Source organism: Tyto alba, unplaced genomic scaffold (assembly GCF_018691265.1).
Source record: "Tyto alba isolate M040663 unplaced genomic scaffold, T.alba_DEE_v4.0 Super-Scaffold_28, whole genome shotgun sequence".
Classification (NCBI taxonomy): Eukaryota; Metazoa; Chordata; class Aves; order Strigiformes; family Tytonidae; genus Tyto; species Tyto alba.
In genome coordinates, this window is record NW_024881302.1 from 17,619,777 (window position 1) to 17,639,306 (window position 19,530).

The following is a 19,530-nucleotide window of genomic DNA, read 5'->3' on the forward strand; positions in this document are numbered from 1 at the left end:
GGCTTCGTCATCTCTCGCCATGAATTATTCAGTGCGTGACTCTGCTTGCAGCACATCTGCTCCAGCCACACCCCCTCTAATGGCAAAAATCGATGGCTTTTTAATTTCTCATGGCCAGAAAGCTCCTGGCCATGCTGCTTGTGGGTCCTGTCCTCGCCGCACAGCTTCCCCAGGAGAGAGAAGGACCCAACCTCAAGCGTGGTTTATCCCAAACTCATTTCCATCACCTTCTTCCATGCATCTGGAAGGGTGCTGGGTTAGGTGATCCCACACCTGAGGCTGCGAGGTGCCCGCGCTTCACATCTCTGATGGGATTCAGCCACCCCACACTGGTCCCCATTGGGGATGGAGGCTGGGGCTCAGCAGAGACCCCAGCCCCATGGCCACATCCTCAGACGTGCCTCCAGAGCCTGTGGCCGGCTGGGATGGGGCAGACACGTCCCCCGGGGCTGCGTGGGGAGGAGGCCAGGCTGCCTGTGCTCTCTTGCCACGGCTGTGGGGGTGTTTACGCAGCGGTGGGAGCTTCGTGATTCAGAGCAGGGCTCATCCTCGAGCCATCCACTTCCATCAGCTATTTCAAGCCTCAGCATTTCTCCTGCCATTTGTGCTGCCCTTGGACCTGCCCACCCCGAGTGGAGCGGAGCAGGGCGCTCGCTGAAGACCCACGGCAAAGAGGGGCTGGGGGACGGCTTGTGCTGAGGGGTGGGGAGAGCAGGACCCTTTTGCAGGCTCCTTGGGGTGGTTTGCACCAAGAGAGCCATGGGGCAGCAAAAACCCCCTCGAGAGCAGCAGCCGTGGGCTGTGCCTGCAAGCAGAGGTTGCTGTTTACTGGTTTCCTACCGACACTGGGCGTTTTGTGAGGGCTGGGGGCATGGGCAGAGGGGCAGAGGGGGTGAAGCTGGTGGGTGGTCAGGGCCGGGGGCTGCTGCTGCAGGGCACGGAGAATTGCGGGGCTGGGCAATAGGATGGTTGCTCATCACCCAGAGGGGATGTGGGAGCAGGCAGGGCTGCAGGCAGCATCATCCGTGGGCTGGCCTGGCTGCCCGGGGGGGTGGGGTTGGCACCGCTTTGTCACCCCCCTGACAGCGTGGGCGGCTGGCAGAACCCTGTGTCCAGGACGATGGGGCTGCGTCCAGCTCTGGGGGAGCCCCTCTCCTGCCCGTGGGACGCAGGCGGGTACCCCTGTCACAGCCAGGCTCCCGCAGTCCCCCAGGCCCCCCGGGTACGGCGCCAGGGCCCTGGCACCCACCCAGGCACCCATTCGCTGGGAACATGCTGCAAGGAGCAACAAAAAAATGTTAAAATTTAATGCCTCGGCTAATGGGCCAAGCAAATAGGAGCAGAAACCTGGAGAAAAAGGGCTGCTCTCCCATGGAAGGGAAGAGGTGAGTGTGCCTAGCCCCAGGGAGCCCCTAATGGCTTCTGGCTTTGCAGCCTCCTCCTCCCCACGCTTCCTGGAAGAATGGGAGACCTTGCCGGTCTGCTGCGGTGCCTGGCTGATGCGACCCTGCTCCCCTCAGCTCAATAAAAGCCCATTAGCTTCCTTGCAGCGCCCACTCAAGCGTGGGACCGAGAGGCCGGTCACAAATCCATGTGGGTCCTGGTGGCTGACCCACAGGAGCTCATGGTGGGTGACGGACCCCTCCAGGTGGGACCTTGTCCATGGGAGCCCAAGCTCCACCGTCCTCCTCTGCCGTCACCTGTACCTCTGCCGGTCCCCTCCCAAAATCGTGGGAGGCTGAGAACAAGGAGAGGTGCAGAAGGGCAGGTGGGGACATCTTATTGCACTGCCTGGCTGTTTTTCTGAGGTCTGGGAAGAAGAACAGATTCCAAACTTTGTGTAGGTTTAAAAAAAGCCACAGCTCGAAACGAGTCCTTTCTCCCTTGTCTGTAACAGAAGTGGAGTCTCTTACCGGAGAGAGCGAGCTGCCTTGGCTGCCTGATGCCCCTCTCCCACCCTGCTCCTCTGGGTCTGAGCCTGTTGGAAGGGGTGATTGGACACCAGGATAAATTCCCAGGCCTCCCTTTCAAACACACACAAAAAGCCAGACCTGCAAGGCCTGTCCGAAGCATGGTCTTGCTCGTCCTCCCCCCATGCCTGCTTATTTGGGGACCTCCTGTCATGCCTCAGCACCTTGGCCCCATGGGCTTGTTTTGTCCCAGCCTAGAAATTCCCTTCAATAAGAATTGGGAAGCCATTCCCAGCGATACAGTCAGTGTGCTGAAAACCCAAATAGTCCCAGATGAGTCCCAAGGGGGTGCGGAGCAGAGCGGGAGTGAAGGAGGCAGGAGGACCTGGCCAGGAGCCACGGTGGCCACAAAAGACCCTTGCCCACCACATCCACCCTGGCTGGGGTGACTGGTCCCGACTGGGCTGCCCAGCTTGGATGATCCACACAGCTCCCCAGGCTGTGGGATGGTGCGGGGTGACAGCCCCGGCTGATCACCCTCCTCCCCTGGGACACCAGGCTGTGAGTGCCCGCCCATGACAGGAGGAGGATGAAGGACACCCGTTATGGGGAGGGGAGTCTTGGGAGCACCCCCTCCCCGAGACAGTGGGCTGCGGTTGTTTTTTTAAAATTAATTATGCCCATCTGTACTTTCCACTGGTATTTGTACTCAGAGCCTTTCCCTGCTGTATTTTTTATAGCTTGCTAAATAAGCAAGGGAGTGGTTGGGGTTTGCTGCACAGAACTTTCCCTCGCATTTCAAAGTTGCTTTATTGTAGTTCTAAAAGGGTTTAACCCTTTTCATCAAATCGCTTTATATTAGGTGGCAGGGCAGTAAGATGCTCATCGCATTCAAAATGAGTTACAGCTCAATTTGTGGTAGGAACAATAAAAGGAGATGGAAACAGATACATGGCTGGATGCAAAGTGACGCGTAGCCAGCTGCTGGGTTGGCGCTAGGCTCAGACTAACCCTGGAGGCAAAACCCAAACTCTGCAAAACTGGAATAAAGCAATTAAATGTAGTGAATATTTGAACGTGTGATTGAATGGTCTGGAATCAAGGCTGGAGCTGTGCAGGAGTCTTTGAAAAGAGGACTTCAAATCACGTTCTAGTGCATTTCTCTGTGTGTTTAAAATAAAAATTGAGGGTTAAACCATGCAGTAACAAATGATTTTCACGCATTATGTTCCCTTCGTCTCCCAGTACAGCCATTCAGCTCAGTGGTACTTCTCTTCCTTCTTTTTTTTTTTTTTTTTAAAAACATAAAGTTACACCAAAAAAAAAAAAAAAAAGCAGCTGATGGCTTCTCCCATCTTGGGGCTGACTCAGTCACAGTCTGAGCCCTGCTGCTTCCCTCATTAGGAAACAGAGAGAGGAGCCCCGCAAGGGCTGCAGACAGTTAGTGGTTAGGGTGATTATTTATTTTCTTTAAGAAATGGCCCTTCCAGTCATGGGCAGAGCCCCAGAAATGGGATAAAGGAGGCCTGGGGCCTGGCACTGCAGCATTCCCAGAACACGCTCCTCCTTATGCTCCAGCAGTGCTGGTGACAGCGGTGGTCCTCGCGCCTGGTTTTCTCCCAGATCAACACCACCAGAAGGTTCCAGATGGGCCATGCCAGACCTGTTATTTCCCATGCGAGACACGAGGACACCTTGGGGCAGCTGTTTCTAAAGCAGGGATGAAGGCTTGCAAAGCTCTTGTAACTGTAAATGCTCACTGTCAAGCTCAAATCCTGTGCTAAAAGGTGTTCCACCCCCTTGGGGTTTGCAAGGAAAATAGGAGTAGAGGAGAAAAGCTCCCTGAAAGGATCGAGCAGTTTGGCAGAAGGTTCCTCTTCTTTTTTACGGTCCCCATCAGCTTGTCCTGTGCCTGCAGCACACCAGATCCCTCCTGCCCCAGTCCAGGGAGCTGGAGCCACTTCTGTTTTGGAGAACCAAAAAAAATAAAAACCCCACCTCAAAACACACAGCGGTGGAGAAGAGGGACTCCACGGCTTTGGAGGCAAGGTGGGCAGATCTGAGTCCAGCAGCTGGTTTCTCCTGGCCAGCAATGTGCACCTCAAAGCACGTGTCAACAAACAACCCTGTCAGAATAACAAACAGCGATAATAAGATTATCCTTTTAATAGTCACCATGGTAACCTGCCCTCTGCCAGTGCAGCTGCAATATCTTGATGTAACCATCACCAAAGTGGCGTCTCAAGGCAGTTCCAGCCTCTCTCTGTTAAACACATTGGTGGGCACGGCATGTAGCTTGGCTTGGCTTGGCCTGGCCTGGCGTGTTGGATGTATTGGAGGGATTTTGGATGCGTCAGAGGGGTTTTGGAGATGTTGGGGAGATTTTGGAGGCATTGGATGGGTTTTGGAGATGTTGGGGAGATTTTGGAGGCATTGGATGAGTTTTGGAGATGTTAGAGGGGTTTTGGAGGCCTTGGAGGGGGTTTGGAGGTGTTAGAAATGTTGGAGAGGTTTTGGAGGCATTGGAGAGGTTTTGGAGGCATTGGAGAGGTTCTGGAGATGTTGGAGAGATTTTGGAGAGGTTGGAGCAGGTTTGGAGGTGTTGGAAGGGTTTTGGAGGTGTTGGAGAGTAGGTTTTGGAGATGGTGCTCTGCATTGGTGTGCATATGGTAATTAATTGTTGCGCAGCAGCAAATAGACGTAATTCTTTGTGCATCCAGGCAGCGTCTGCTCTGCTGCAAGCTGCACGTCTCCTTCTCCGTAAGTTTTTGTCAGCCTGCGGGACCCAGGAACAGCATTTTCACCCAGAGGGAAAGGCTGATCGGGGTGAGCAGGACGGAGGACTGTGGGGTCAGTACCCTTCTGAAAGTGTGGAAATGGAAGAAAATCTGCCATGGAAAAGACACGGGACTGCTTGACCGTAATCTTCTTGTTGAGCCTCGTGGTTAGTTACACCCTCATGGAGGGTTTAATTTCCTCCCTCTCTTGTTTTGTTTAATCCTCTGATGTAACTGCAAGCATTTGCAATATCCCCATATGTATATTGTCCCCTCTAAAGCCTATTAAGCCGCTGGTTTCAGCAAGCTCTTGTGACTGTAAATGCCACGGAACAGTTTGAGAACTGTAAGTATTTTGGTCTGTACTAACTTCATTGGTTTGGAGCTCTGTTGGTCCCAGCTCCTTGATTTTGTCGGGCAGCAGTTGGGGGGCTGGATTTCCTCCTTTTAAATTCACCTGCTGTTCTGGCTCTCTCCATTACTGTCTTCTCCCAGCCATGTAAGGCATTGGAAAACAAAGGGTCATAAAGACCTCAAGGTTGAGTTAAAACTGGGGGATGGGAATAGGTGTTTAGGAACGGGTTTTGCCATGTAGCTTCGTTATCATCGCTGACGAGGTCTTGCAGGGTTGGGGGGGGGTTCCACCCCTCCCCCCTAAGTTCATTTTAATTATTTAATTCATGGCACAGGCACAAAGGCAGTAAATGCAGATAGAGTCCTTGCACCCCTGTAACTCTCGGGGGGCCCGGAGGAGCCGGACGGCGGCCCTGAGGGCCGGGGTGGGGCCTCAGGCCCGCGCCAAGGCCCAGGCCCAGGCCCCGGTCCCACCGCGCTGCCAGGCAACGCGTGACACCACCCCCCGCCGCCGGCAGCGGTTCAAGCCCCGCCTTAGGAGGCGTGGCCAGGCGGATCCCCGCCCCCCGCGCTTCGTTGCCCCGCCCCTGACACGCGCGAGGCCACACAACGCCCCGGCCGGCGCTTCCTGCCGGGCGGGAAGCTCCTCCCGCGCATGCGCGGCCGCGCCGGGGCGGGGCGAGGCGCACCTCCGGGCGTGCACCTTCCCTCCCTCCCCCGCCCCGCCCCGCCCGGCGCCGCGCCCTTCTCCAAGATGGCGGGCAGCCGGCGCGCCGCGCCGCCCTGCGCATGCGCCGGCGCCACCGCCTCGGCCGCGATTGGCCGCGGGGGCCCCGGCGGCCGCTTCCGGCGGGGGGGCGGGGCGGGGCCGGCGGAGCCGCCTCCCCGGTGCGCGGCAGGATGCGCCTGGCGTAGCTACCGGCCACCCCGATAGCCGCGGCGCCGGCACCCCTCGTCCTTCCTCGCCCCGACCCGCCTCGTCCTCCCGCCGGCGAGCGCCGCGCCCTCCCGGGCTTGCCCTCCGGCGGCCCTTCCCCAGCGCCCCGGGGCTCCCCGTCCCCACCGGCCGGGGGAGGCCCGGGGGCTGGGAGGCGGCGGCTCTCCGGAACCGGGGGGGCTGCCCGCCGGTGCCTGGGGCTCTGTGGCCGGCGGGAGCTCGCCGGTGCATGGGCGGGGAGGCCCCGCCGCCTCCGGCCGTGACATGAGCGGAGCGCCGTGCCCTGCCTAGAGCCGCCCCGCGGGAGCCGCCGGCAGCCATGGTGAGTGCGGGCGGGGAGCGGGGCAGCCCCGCCGCCGCGGAACCCCCCCCGGGGCGGGGAGGAGGTGGTGGTGGTGGGGGGGTTCTGCTGCGTTCCCGCGGCCTGTCCCGGGCCCTCCAGCCTTCAGGGCCTGCTCCCGGTAACGGGCACCGGGGGGCCCGGGCCCTGCTGCGGGGAGCCGCCCGGGCAGCGTCCCGGCGGGGGGCTGCGGGGCCTGCGGGTGTTAAGGGAGGCCTTCCCCCTCTGAGCCGCCGTGGTAACAAATTTTAAAAAGCTGTAAAGGCAGAAAATCTTCCTGGCAGTGTTTGTGCCAGAGGGTGCTGAGAATCACAGGTTTTCTCCAGTGCCAGCCGTGGACGTGCCCTGTTCGCCTCCCATTTAGCCACGGATAAGCTGCAGAAGTGACCTGGATTCCTTTCTGTGCAGAGTGTTATTTAATTCTGCTGTAGATTCTGGTCTTGAGCTGCCTTCCAGCAGTCGCAGCTGTGTGCAAGCCTACTGAGAGATGCAGAGCTGAGATACAGCACGCTTTGATTTGCACAATCTTTTTTGCTTCTGAGAAGAAGCAAGAGAAGACATCTTTAATCCACTGGGCACACACGCAGTCAGGCTTGTAGGGCTGGTAGGTGAAAATCTGTATTCAGGGGATCATGAAGTTGCTCACTATCGCCATACCAAGCGCTGACAGCGATTTCCTAAGTAACAACTGCTGTTCTTACTTTTCCCTTGTTCTTACCTGCAGGGAGACCTTATGTCCCCACACTTATGGGGTTGATAAAGAGAAGCCACAAACACGTACTTGCAGTTGATCAGTAAGTAGCGAGGTGTGTTCAGCAGCCCTGGCTCCGCTCCTGGAAATCTGCCTCCTGTCCTGTCTCACCCAGAGTCCCACTGGGAAAAGGCAGTAGTTACTGGTCTAGTTTTGAACCACTTTCTAGCTTAAGCCTTCTTAGATAATGTAGGCTCAGGCCTTGCACCCTTTTTCTTCCGAAAGGTGGGGTCTTGGTTTGCAGTTATGAATTTCTTAATCCAAGAGCCAAAATAATCATATCTGCACATTTTGATGTGCTCTTAGGATGCTATTGGTAGTTTACCGAAACCTTGCTCTCTGTTACTCATTTAAGCTGAATTTCACTGGTCCCTTTGAGAAGTTTTCTACTCCATGTGGCGTCTGCTGTGGTGAGATATGGTACCCTCAATAAATACAAGTAGCAGGCTGCTACTACTACTGGCTCTGTGCATGTGAGGGATGTATCTGCCTGCTCAGGATGGACTCCTGACTGTCTGCCACACGTCACAGGTCTTTTTCAATCCAGCTGCAGCCGAAGCTAGAACAAAGGGTGATATTCTTGAGGTGGATTCTTCTTAGCGAATACCTCAGGTTTAAGAAGATGAATAAACACTGTGGTTTGGAGAATTTGGTAGACCAGTTGTAAGGAACAAACTGTAGCTCTGTCTGGAGAAAGGTTACAGAGTTTTGTGCTTCAGGGTGTACGCTAATAACTGCAGGTGGCAAAAGGACTTCTTAGTTCTTCCCTTGCCTTCATACAGATGCACATTTAGTCTGCTGAATTACACCTTCTTTTCTTTTTTTCCTCGCACATCCAGTATTTGGTTCAGCTACAGGCCAAGTACTGGCTTTGGAAGTTGAGAAGCAGTCATCGGGCTATACTGCAGAATTTACTGTTGTAACTCTTCATGTGACTATTGTGCAAGATTTTCCTTATGTTCCCATTTCCTTGAAGCTTACAGATGGGCATGTTCTACTGCTAGTGTACTCTCCTTCCCGGAAACAGTTGGAAAAGTGTGAAGATGAGATGCTGTAAGGCATACTGGGAACAAATAAAATATAATTAAACTCTGCTGTCAAAAATACAGACTTGTGAGAGCAGATTTTATTAGTTTAAATTGAATTGGATTGATATGGAAGGGAGTGAGCATTGGGAGCAGTAATAAGTTACAGCTTGATTAATGGGGAAGGAATGTTGAGGATAAATTGGGAAGTCAGAGCACGCAGGAAAGGCAGGAGGGGAAGCCAATGATGCACAATGTTCGCAGAGGCTGTACACATGTTGTAGAACAGGTGCCAGTTCAGTGTGCTGAGGTGCCACCAGTGGCTCAGAAATCTTACGCCACCATTAAAAATCTCTTTAGTTTCACAGGAAGCTTGACTCGTTCTGCTTTCTGAGGTATTCATAAAGAGCAGCCCTGCTGTGTGAAGCTTTTTGGTTGTCATACCATGTACGGTGGTTATTACATGCCTGTGGCATGTCAGACTAATGCACGTTGTGTGTCTGCTAAATAGTTCTTGTACAGCATCCAGTTTGTGACTTTCTGTAAAAAAAGGTGTGTCAACGTTGATGATGTTGTGATATCTTTGTAGAGAAAACAGATTATTGTAAAACCTAGGCTTCTTTAGTGGATTTGTGTGGAGTCAAGTTAAGCTCTAAACACAGAGTAACTGGCTACAACCTAGGTGCTCAGGTGGCACCTTTCAAGCTTTTCTCTTTAACAGACCACAAAGATTAATGTGGTTTCCTAGTCAACTTCTAGGATCCTTCTAGATTATTTTAGCAAACAGCTTCAAAATAAATACTGCTTGTGGAACTAGTCCTTGAATGCATTTGTGTTTTGCATCTAAATAAGCTATGCATTTGTGTCATCACTCATTCTTTCACCTTTTTTCTGTTTCCGCTAGCAAAGATGAACCATCTCTGAAACCATCAGAGCTCAATTATCTCCTGGGCGTACCAGTCACCTGCCAAGTGCATTTGTAACTCCCATGTGAGGTTGGAAGTCAGGTGATTACTTGCTAGAGAGTGTATTTTTCAATTATGTGGGATTTGTATCTTACCAGCATCTAGAAGAACAGCTTAGGAAAAGGGACTTCTTCCAGGAAATGCTGTTGTGTTAGATATCAGATTTAAAGATGTCATATGAAGTCAACCTTTCAGTCAGAGAACTGCAAACAGGCTTCTCAAACATGTTAGCTTTAGTTACAAAACAAGTCACGTTTCTTTCAGGTTATCACTAGGCCTCATAAATGTGTAGCAAAGTGGGAAGGAGACAATAGAAGTAGCAGCAGCAGATCCAAAGAAGCTTGTGTCCCTGTTCTGTGTGAAGCAAATATAGCTTGCAAAAATGGAAGCAGGCAGTGGGTGTGTGGAGCTTGAATCTTTCTAAATTTTCCACAGCAGCATCCTAGCTTTTATTTTATAGGCCCTCTTATCACCTTCCAGTTTTTTTTTTTTTTCTAGCAGTAAGTGCTGTCATTTTCTTATGCTTAAAGCTTCCTTTGGAGACCTGCTGATGGTTTAAGCTTTCCATTTGCTAAGGAATAAAGTATGTCTGGATTGCAGCACACCTAGCCAGGTAATGCTGGTGAGCCATAGGTTACTCTGGCACTCTTGGTTGCCAAGGAGCTTGCTGCTGAATTACCAGAGTAGCTCATATTTATTACGTACAGCAGTGTGGCCAAGCTGGTGGCCCTAAGACTGGATCAGGTCTGGGGGCTGCGAACCAGTCCTGTGTCGTGGGGACCACTCCTGATGTCTGCTGTGCAGGTGGCTGATGACGTTGTGGCCGGGGGCGGCAGCAGCTTCTTGCTTTTGCAGAAACCCTCTGCCTGGCTGTCCCGTCGTGCTAGAGACGCTTAAAATCACGTTCGGGCTACTGCCGCCTGGGCCTGAAGCAGGTGATCTGTGGGGATGTCTTCCCATGACAAGAGATGGAGGAGAAGATGGTGAAGCTGAGCACGCTGCCTGTGCTGCGGCAGGCAGGAAGCGCTGGCGGGTGGCGAGGTGGCCTTGGTTTCACGGGGAGGTTTTTGAGACCAAGAGGGAGCTGGAGCGTGTTGTCCCCTCCCCCAGGCAGTGCCTGCTCCGACACTGCAGCGTCAAAACTAGACCGCTGTGGTGTAGTAATCTGAAGTTCTGTCAGCTTTCTGTATATCCCCTTAAAGTACCTAGTTTAAAAAGAAAAGTAAACCCTTTTAAAAACCGCTCTGACTCACTCTACTGAGTAGAGAAACAAGAGAATAGGAACTTCGAGGTTCTAGCCTCGGCTCCAGCATCTGGCTTCCTTTTTTGGCCTTCGAGTCACAGCGTAACTTTCTGTGCCCCTTTATTAAATCATGAAACGGGAGCTGAGGCTGAATGCTGGTGAACTGCTTCACGTGTTTATTGTTCCTCGGCAAAGCCTGTGCAGCTGTGGGGCACGGCACGGCCGGGTGGGCAGCTCTGCCTGCTGTGACACCCTCGGCAGTAGCGTCTGCCAGCGGTGGCCCTGGGTGAGACCTGAACCCCTGTGTCCCTTTTGGCAGAGTTGGAAGAAAGGGGAATCAGAACTGAGTTTGCAGCAGGAAGGCTGGTCTGAAGCGTGTCTGTTAAGGATGCTTCCCACAGAAGGAAAGCTTTTTTTCTCTGAAGAAAATGGATAATTTAGGGGAATGTTTATACACAATACCTTTCAGGATCTATAACTGCAGTACATATGCCATATTTCAAAGACCTGGGTACCTAAATGTAGGCTGCACCATCTCCAGATGGACTAAAAGGTATTAAGGCAAAATTATTGAGCCTCAAGGTCTACTAAACTAGCTCGAAAAGCCTCTTTCTGCTAGATGATGATCATGGCAATCTGCTGATAGATGAGTGTTGGTTGTCGGGATTATTTTAGGAGAAGAGCATTCAAACCTGGCATGTACGGCTAAGCTCATGCAGTGGGGTTCAGCGCTGTAAAGGGATCGTGCTAAAAGCTCCAAGGAATTTGTGTTCTGTTTGCTTATTTTAATGCATGTTATTAGGTGTTGTCATTTAGATCAGGGAGAAGGAGCTGCTATTATTACATTTCTTAAAGGCTGTTGATATATGCAAAATAAAAAAAAAAATGGATCTTTTACATGTGTAGACTGATACGTGGCTGGTAGAATGATGTGCCCTAAAATCCTTCCAAATCATTACCCTTTATCAGTCAGCAGATATTTCCTGTCAGTAACTGTATTTGTATTTGGGTCACTGCTGCATCCCAGGTGTTAGCATGGCAATCTTTTACCTTTGGAGAAAAAATAAGGTGTTTGCCAGCTTTGTTTTGTCACAATAAAATGCTTAGAATACCATTTATAGAGGTAAAGTATGTAGCAATTGGCTTTTTCCCCTACAGATGATGATGATTAAGAAGTTGTTTACACATCCAAGCAGCCCCTGGGGTTTCTTTCTGTGGTCAGAAATGGAGTGGGTCCTCTTGAAGGTTGGAAAGGGTGCAGCTTCTCTGAGCCTGAGCCTAGGAGCACCTACCTGATGTTTGTGAATGATGTTTCTGTGGTGAAGCAGCTTTTTTCCAACCATACCCCCTACACACACACACGTGCATGTGTTCTACTGCTTGCTTTATCTAGTTTTCTGTTTTCTATTTATAGTCAGGATAGGAAGCTTTCACTCCACCTGAAGTGTTTCAGGCTCTTCTAGCAACATCAAAATTCCTGATTTTTTTCCCCTAATCTTCCCTAGTCCACCTCTGATGGGGGATCATGTCCGGAATTACATTTTTTTCACCACTTCCCAGTACTTCGCATTCATGCTGTGAATTATCTTTTATTTGTTTCAGCATCTCCAAGTTTGTGTCTGGGTCTGCAAGTCTGTGTGTATTTTTAGCAGTTTGACTTAATATTTTATTACAGCTTTAATTGCAGCATGAATTTCTTCCCGAGAGGGATTGTCGTGATTCCTTTTTGTTCCCTCTTTTGAGAAAGGAGCACAGTCATCTGTTTTGTATACTGGCTTGTCAGGACGCCAAAGACAGCACTGAATGCAGGGGATGCAGCCTTCTAGAGAAAAGAGTGGGGCTTTTTCCTTGAGAGATAATTTCAACTGAAAAATCTGCATTGTGTTTGGTTGATTCTGTCCTGCTTCAATGGGTAAAAGCAGAACAGATTTCTTCCGCGTTGCAACACCACTAGTTCTTTGCTTTGGGATTGTGGATGGTTTCTTCCACTGAACTTTGTGGTCACTTTCCTGGAGGAGTAGCTGGTGTTGAAGAACAGGGTGTTTAAAATCAAGGTCTGGAAGGGATACAGTAGAGAGAGCTACTCTGTAGTGGCTAGATTTGTGTCATTCCCCCCCATACCATTGCCCATTTTGCTTATGGAGAGAAGATTGAATTTTCTACAATTCCTTGGCTGCCTTTTTGTAAACATAAAGGGATATAAAAAAAAAGAGAACAATGTGATCCATGGCCTGCAATCTCTGTTGTGCAAGTGTGAGGTAGGCGCTCAGCAGCGAGGTTGTTCCTGCTCCCGCCTGTGTCCGAGGGTTTGCGGCGGCTGCTCCTCTGCTGCCGCCAGCGACTGGGACGATGGGGAGGAATAGCTTGGGATGGGGCAAAGGTGAAGGAGGAAAAGGCTGCTTTGCAGCAGCTTGCAGCAAACTTTCAGCTGCTTTTTCTTGTTTCCTGCTTGTGCTTGATGAAGCAGGCTGGGTGGTGTTGACCAAAATCTAGTTGTGTGTCGGCCTGTCGGAGCCCCCCAGGTCCCGGGGAGGAGGATAGCCCCGCAGCCTGCACTCGATGGCAGCCCCAGAACTGCTGGAGGTGCAAGGGTGAGAAGCCGAGTGCTGTTGTGAAATACCCCAAGTGCAGAAGCACTGCAGACATCAATGTCTTGGGGTTTTTTAAGTGGACTAGATATTCTTCCTGCGTGTGCGTCTTTCCTTTGGAAACATTTAAAATGTTTTAAAAAAAAATAAAAAGTCTTGCAGAGTTATTCCCATGGTGAGTGTTATCCATGATAGTTTCATTGTACACCCTTAAATACCCAACACAAGTTTTAGTGCTCTTGCTAGGAATTAAGCTTGCAGTATCGCAGGCTTTTTTATTCTCTTTGACAGGGGGTGAGAGTCTTATAAAGTATTGCATTTTTGTGTACTGTAATCATACCTTCTTGGAAATTGGGACTGGATGGTGTAATATATTGGGTAAAATATAATCTTTCTCCCGAGTTTACCATAAACATTGCACTAAAGTCACTTCACAGTCTGGTGTTGAGAGATATTTTTTTTTTTCCCCAAGGTAGTGGGCTTAGTCCTGCCAGGCAGAAGTGGATGTCAGAGAACTACCTGGAAAATGAGCAGCTGGGATGCATATGTGCCATTAAAATCTCAGCGGGGGCTTGCCTTTCCAGAGATGGAACTGCATCTGTGTAGAAGTGCCACTTTAAGAAATATGCTGAATAAGCGCTTTCTTCTTAAATTTGCTTTCTTTTTTGATTGTCCTAGTGCTTTCCATTTCCAACTCTGCATAGGTGCATACTTCCAGACACTCCTTAAGTTAGGGTTGTAAACAACTGCAATTCAGAGTTTGTCTGGGCATTAATGTGAGTTGTCTATAGATTCAGATAAATAAGGACTTGAGACTTTTCAGACAGTAAAGTGTTGAAGAAGTTTTTTTTTAAAATCTGATAATGCATCTTGGAAGGCTTAGTGCTGATATGCAAACATGCCAGGTTGACAACTCCTATCACTTCAGCTTCTTTTTTCTAGTCTCCTCTCTGGTCAAAGGAGCTTTGAACAAGGGGTGACGAGCAAGCTTTTTGGCATTTTTAAGTGTCAAATATCCATCTGTAAGAGTAAGAATAGTGCTCTTTGTAGGAAGGCTCAGTTAAAACTTGAATATGGGTGTGTTTTTTAAAACTGACTTGAACTAAAAAGGCCAGACTTCGTACCTTTCATAAGCTCATATATTGATCTGTACCATTTAAGTAAGATGGAAGCATTTTTCTTAATGCCTTTTTATACATAATTTTTATAAGGAGCTTTTTATTGCCTCCACAAATACACTCCCCCTGACACACTTGTGTCCAAACATACTTGTGCCATGGGCTATTTTTCCCACCGGCCTTTTTAAAACTCAGGTTACTTCACCTAAAAAGGCAGGGGAAGTGTTGGCTCAAAACCAGTTCAGTTGCGTGCATTTGTTTGGGCCAGCCTTGTGGTCCTTGTTTGTGCAAGCCTATATTTGCTTATGCAGAGAAAAAGGAAGTGATTTGTACACTGTGACCAAGGTCCTGGAGCTCCTGCATGAGCATTTCCTTACAAGAAAGGACGGGATCTCCCTCCAAGGTGGTGCAGGTTCGTTTGAAGTGTGGTACATCCCGGGGAACCTGGCGAAGAGAGGGAGCAAGGTGGAAGGATGGACCCGAACACTGAGATTGCAGAACTGTTGGCTTCAGAGATGCAAATTTCTAGACTTCACCGGAAGAGTTTAAGTTAATTCTGTATTCTGGAAGGGAACCACAGTCACTTTGCAGTATTTTAGCATCTGGAAAGTGACTCATGCCTGGCTGACCACCCTTGGCAGGTGGTCAACCTTGTGTGGTGTCCATCTGAAGAGCATACTGTAGCTTTATGGCTTATTTTTTCTGATAACAAATTTTTGGTTTGGGTGTTATCAGTGATGGACGGTAGCTGAGAACTGTCTGAACCCAGTGTCTACTGAGGAAAGTTTAATGACTGTAGCTGGATTTTCAAATTTAAATCACAAGTCCAAAAAGTGACTCTAGTGCAACCTTTACCCACCTGGACCCCCTGTGCTATAGTGATACACAGTCATATGATGCAGAATATTTACCTCGAGTAGTCTGCTTTGGATACTTCTACTCTTCTCATCTGTATGTTATTTTAGCAACTGTTTGGGGAAATAATGTGTTGCTAAGTGTTTTCCAGCAGCTAAACCACAAGAAATCAATTGGCAAGTCATCGGCACGTGACCAGTGCACCTTCCCCAGATGATGGGGGCCCATAAATTGCTTTTGTGCTCGTCCTCAGAAAGAAAAGTGGCTTGTAGCAGCGCTGTGTCTACGTCTTAATTTATGCCAGCTTGCTATGATTATTCTATTCCTTTGGTGGGTTTCTAAGAGAAGTTCTAGATGTTGAATTTTAATTCTCTGTGCTTGCTGTGTTTCCATGTAAGGAGCGTCTTTTGTAAACAGTAAAGCAAATGCAGAATGCTTGGTGGAGGGCACGCTGTCTACTGGACTTGATTATTGATTAAGAGTTACTGGTTTAGAAAGAATCAGACTTGGACACTTGAGCTTTTTAGTCAGAGTTCACTGTGAAAACCTGAAGCCCGGTTAACTGAAGCTGCCTGTACAAGAAGATTTAAGAAATAAGATCCCTTAGGTATTCAGAAAGGTGCCTGATTACTTTTGTAGCAGGCAGCGTTTACAGGTAAGATGAACTCTTTATCCTGCTCAAGAAATCAGATTATCAGTGCTGGCTCTCCACAGCCTGTTCCACGCAGTAGTGTTCAGCCTGGGGTCATTTTTAGTCCTTAGCTGGTATTTAAAGAAAATACACTGATTCCTGAAGTGCAGTCCAGGGTTTCTAAAGTGATTAGTTGTACAGGTAGAAGGACCTGGAGCAGCTCTGGTGCTGGACATCAGCTTCATCACAGCAGGGAGATTGAGAGTAGCATAGTGCCTTTATTCCTCCGCCAGTTGCCTTGAGGTAGAACAGTAATTTGTGACGTTTATAGCAGATTTTTTTTGCTTAAATTGTCGTGTAACAAAAATGAGTTTGCAAAATTTGCATCTCATTAGTGAGCTGCTGAAGTTGTGACCCTTGAAAGAAATGAACTGGGTAAGAGGGTTGTATTCTGCAGCCAGGAGAGCTCTTGAAATGGCACCAGCAGCCTGAACTGTTCTCAGAGCACACAGTGAAGCTGAGTCTAGTTTCAGTTCATTAAACCACAAAAACATCTCTGAAATGCAACAAGGAAACTGAGAATAAAGACTGAGCCATGTCTTGATACCACCAGCAGTGTACTGCCGCGGAGCACGTATGTTGCAGAGTCTGCATGCTAACTCCTAATTTAAGATTTCTGCATGAGTTATGCTAATAAGGAGACCCTGGGAATAAGTGTGAAACCCCAGACTTCTAAAATCGTTAGTTGGAAATTGTTAGAATGTAGTAACGCTGCCTTTGAGCTGCACAGCTCTGCCTCTTGGTAGTGTGCATTCATCTTTTCTAGAGGATGTGTTGTGTGTCGTACAAGTTTTTTAAAGTTCATAATTCTGCTTTTGTTGCTAAAAATAATACTGCACTTCTTTCGTGAACTTCACTGCATCGAGTGAGCCAAGGCGGTTCCAGGGGTTCACTGAGGTGGTGATAATATCTGTACTTCGCTGTTAGCTGCAAAAGGAAGGCTTTTGTGACCCACACAAGGCGGCTTGAAATGACCAACAATCTTTCTGACAGTGTAATTACTAATTTACATGTTCATTATCATGTTATGTTAGGGCTTAAGCAGGGACAGGCTCTGGAAGACACCCTGGTAATTCTTAAATGAGTAAATTACTACCTTAATACCTATGCATGTTAGATATGTGTATTATGAAATCAGTCTTGACTGAGTTTCTTTAAAAGTTATCTACCACCAAAAAAAAAGTTAATAGGAGGAGGAAAACTCAGCAGCTAAAATGTAGGGGTTTGTATTTGTATGTGTATAACTAATACTAAGTAACAGCACAAAACTGGAAGCAGAAGGCTCTGAGGTGGAAGAGAATGGGACAGTGTAATTTAACAAAGGTAAGGTGGTGATGAGTTCATTTATAGTAGCAGCTGCCATTGTGGTGTGTGCATGATTTTTCTCTTAACCCTCTGCACTGGCTTGTTGGCATTATAGCAATTCCTGTTGGGAATGCTTCAAACAACGGGGTTTCACATTGCTTGCTTTCCTGCAGTCCCTCCTCTCCTGAAAGAGTTGCCCATTACAAGCACAAACTGGTAGGTGTAGCTGATGCTCATTTTAGCAGAGCTGGGTAAAATCTGACAAGATCTAAACCTTGATATCCAGGAGGAGGCTAAAATGCTCTGGGCTGTGTCTTCTACTCGTGATGATAGGAGATATAGTAGGTAGGAAGGGGATGTAGAAGTGGGCTCAAAAAAATTAGGAAGCCAGGGCTGCACTGGTAAAAGATCTCCATTTGGTATCAATCTATGTTGTAGGGAGGCATTATGGGCTGGTAGGTGTTAGATACAGTGCGAAAAGTGCTTCAGCAGTGCAGGTATTGAAGGGAGGGATGGAACAAGAGTGGGTGTCTGAATTCAAAACATGATGGGGTGCAGAGAGGTGGTGAATAACAACTCCCGAACAAAGAGATCCTGTCGTCTTTATTTAAAGAGTAGAGATGTTGAAGGGGGGTTAGATCTACGGTGGGGGTTTCTGGGGTTCAGCGGTGCAAGTGTTTTTCCTACCTGTCACTGACGGAGATGTTTTTAACGTTCAGCTTGTGCGGTGTAAAATCCATTCATCCCCTTCAGAGGAAGGTGTTTCAGTGCTGCCTGAAGTCACATCGGTGAAGTTGCAGCTGCAATTAACATCTTACTAAAAAAAACCCTTTGTAGAGGGATTACCTTCATTTTGTCTTGGAGTGATACCCATTTGCGAACACATTAAAAAAAAATCAGGAGACATAACCTTCCTCTTTCAGTCGTCATCAGCCTGAGTTGCCGTATTTAGAGCATCGTTTGTATGATCGATACTCTACTGAGCTGTTAATAGCAAACATTAAAAGGTTAACATCTTGTGTTTTTATGGCAAAGCATTAGAGAAAAGCTTTCCTCTAAGAGAGACAATCGCTTTAGAGAACGTAAAAGGAAGTTAAGATAGGAAGTGAATTCTAAATGAAAACACTTCTGGAGAAAATTGAAATAGCGTTATAAAGCACTTTTGTATTTTCCAGAATGATCAGGTAGTATGCAAACTAAAATTAGTGTTGTATCTTCTATTAAAGTAAATGTGCAATGTCTAAATTGCAATCCAAAAATCATTCCTCTGTTATTTGTCAGAGTTGAGTGAGTAACTCGTCCTACCCAAATGCTTTAGTCATAGGCTACAGGCTAAACTGAACTTGTTATGGAATCCTGGTTTAAGCAGCAAGGTACAAAGATTTTGCTTCTGTAGAGCCTTACTGAGGTGTATTGAACAGTCTAAAATGCAGTAAGTTAGCAGCTATTAATATTTTTTTCTTTAATAAATAGAAATCAGTTAATGGCTTGTACATCTTAAAATGTAATTGAACGATAGCCCCAAAATAAGCTGGTACATCCAGGTTTTATAGATCCTTCTTTTGGTACTCTGGTGGATTAGAATGTCTTTGAATGTGCAAGCACTTGGTAGTGAATCTCATAATTTCTGTCAAAACAGGAAGCTGTAGTTTCAGCTGTGAATCTGTCATTTTTCTGGTTATACGAGACTGCTATTAAAGGTTGGAGTTCATAGATAAATGGTATGAGTAAGCAGCTACACGCCTCTAGTTTGATAACTGTTAATGAAACGCCTTTAGCAAACTTAATGAGGCAAAAATGGGGATGGTAAGGTTGGAGACTGACAGGGGTGCTCTGCCACCTCCATCCATATCAAGTCATGGTCAGATCCGAGGGGGCAATAGCAGGAACAGCAGATTTGGGGCAGACCTGACACGTCCCGGGTCCATGGGGCACAGCAGCACTTCATGGCACCTATTTTGGGGAGAATCAGCGATGACACATCTCTCCAAGATGCCATCCTGGAAACAATTTCCAGGTCAAAGTGTGGATGTCCTGCTGGAATGCAGGAATCCCTAGCTGTCGCTGCACTAGCGTTTAGACCCGCTTGCTTACTTTCATGTGTCACTAACTTGTTCCCCTAAGCAAGCTGTGACTGAGGACATCAGCTTTGGCTGGAGGATCTGCTGAACCTGGCAGCTGAGATGCTCCCGGCAGCAGCCTGCAGCTCTGAGCTCAACCGTAGCATTTGGGCAATTGGAAGCAGTGGAGCTAGTGTGGATGGTGGCATGTCAAATCTTTACTGGTTTTAGTGAATCGCAAAGGATTTTACAGTAAATAGCTCACATTACCTGCTCTGCAAACAAGATTCATAGAAATTAGTTTTTTTTTTTTTTTTTCTAAGTGGTTGACAGAAGAGAGCAAACGGCAGTTCTTGACAGTTTGATCCAGCCCTGTGTAGCCTGAGTAGTTGGAGCTAGAGGGGTCAGATTTTACAATTTGTGAAAATGAGTGGGAAGTATTTCTGGTTTAATAGTTGACTATTTTGTGATGCCTCATCAAGATGAGGCAAATGGTCAGCCCTTACCCAGAAAGTCTGTAGTAAATTCTGCTGATAACGGTCCAGACTTCATGACTTCCCTTGAAAACCTTTAAAAAGGAAATTTGCCTATGACCCAGATGGCTGAATTTC

The 19,530-nt window shown here is 48.3% G+C and overlaps 1 protein-coding gene across 2 annotated transcripts in view; it reads left to right on the forward strand.

Annotated features, from left to right (window-relative positions):
• The first annotated feature begins 5,884 nt into the window (after positions 1 to 5,884).
• Positions 5,885 to 19,530, forward strand: part of XPO6 (exportin 6) — a 55,752-nt gene continuing 42,106 nt past the window's right edge. For both annotated transcript variants that reach the window (XM_032995381.2, XM_032995382.2), the window contains exon 1: positions 5,885 to 6,300. In XM_032995381.2, the coding sequence (XP_032851272.1) occupies positions 6,298 to 6,300 (3 nt within the window). In that variant the 5' untranslated portion in view covers positions 5,885 to 6,297. The remainder of the gene's footprint in view (positions 6,301 to 19,530) is intronic.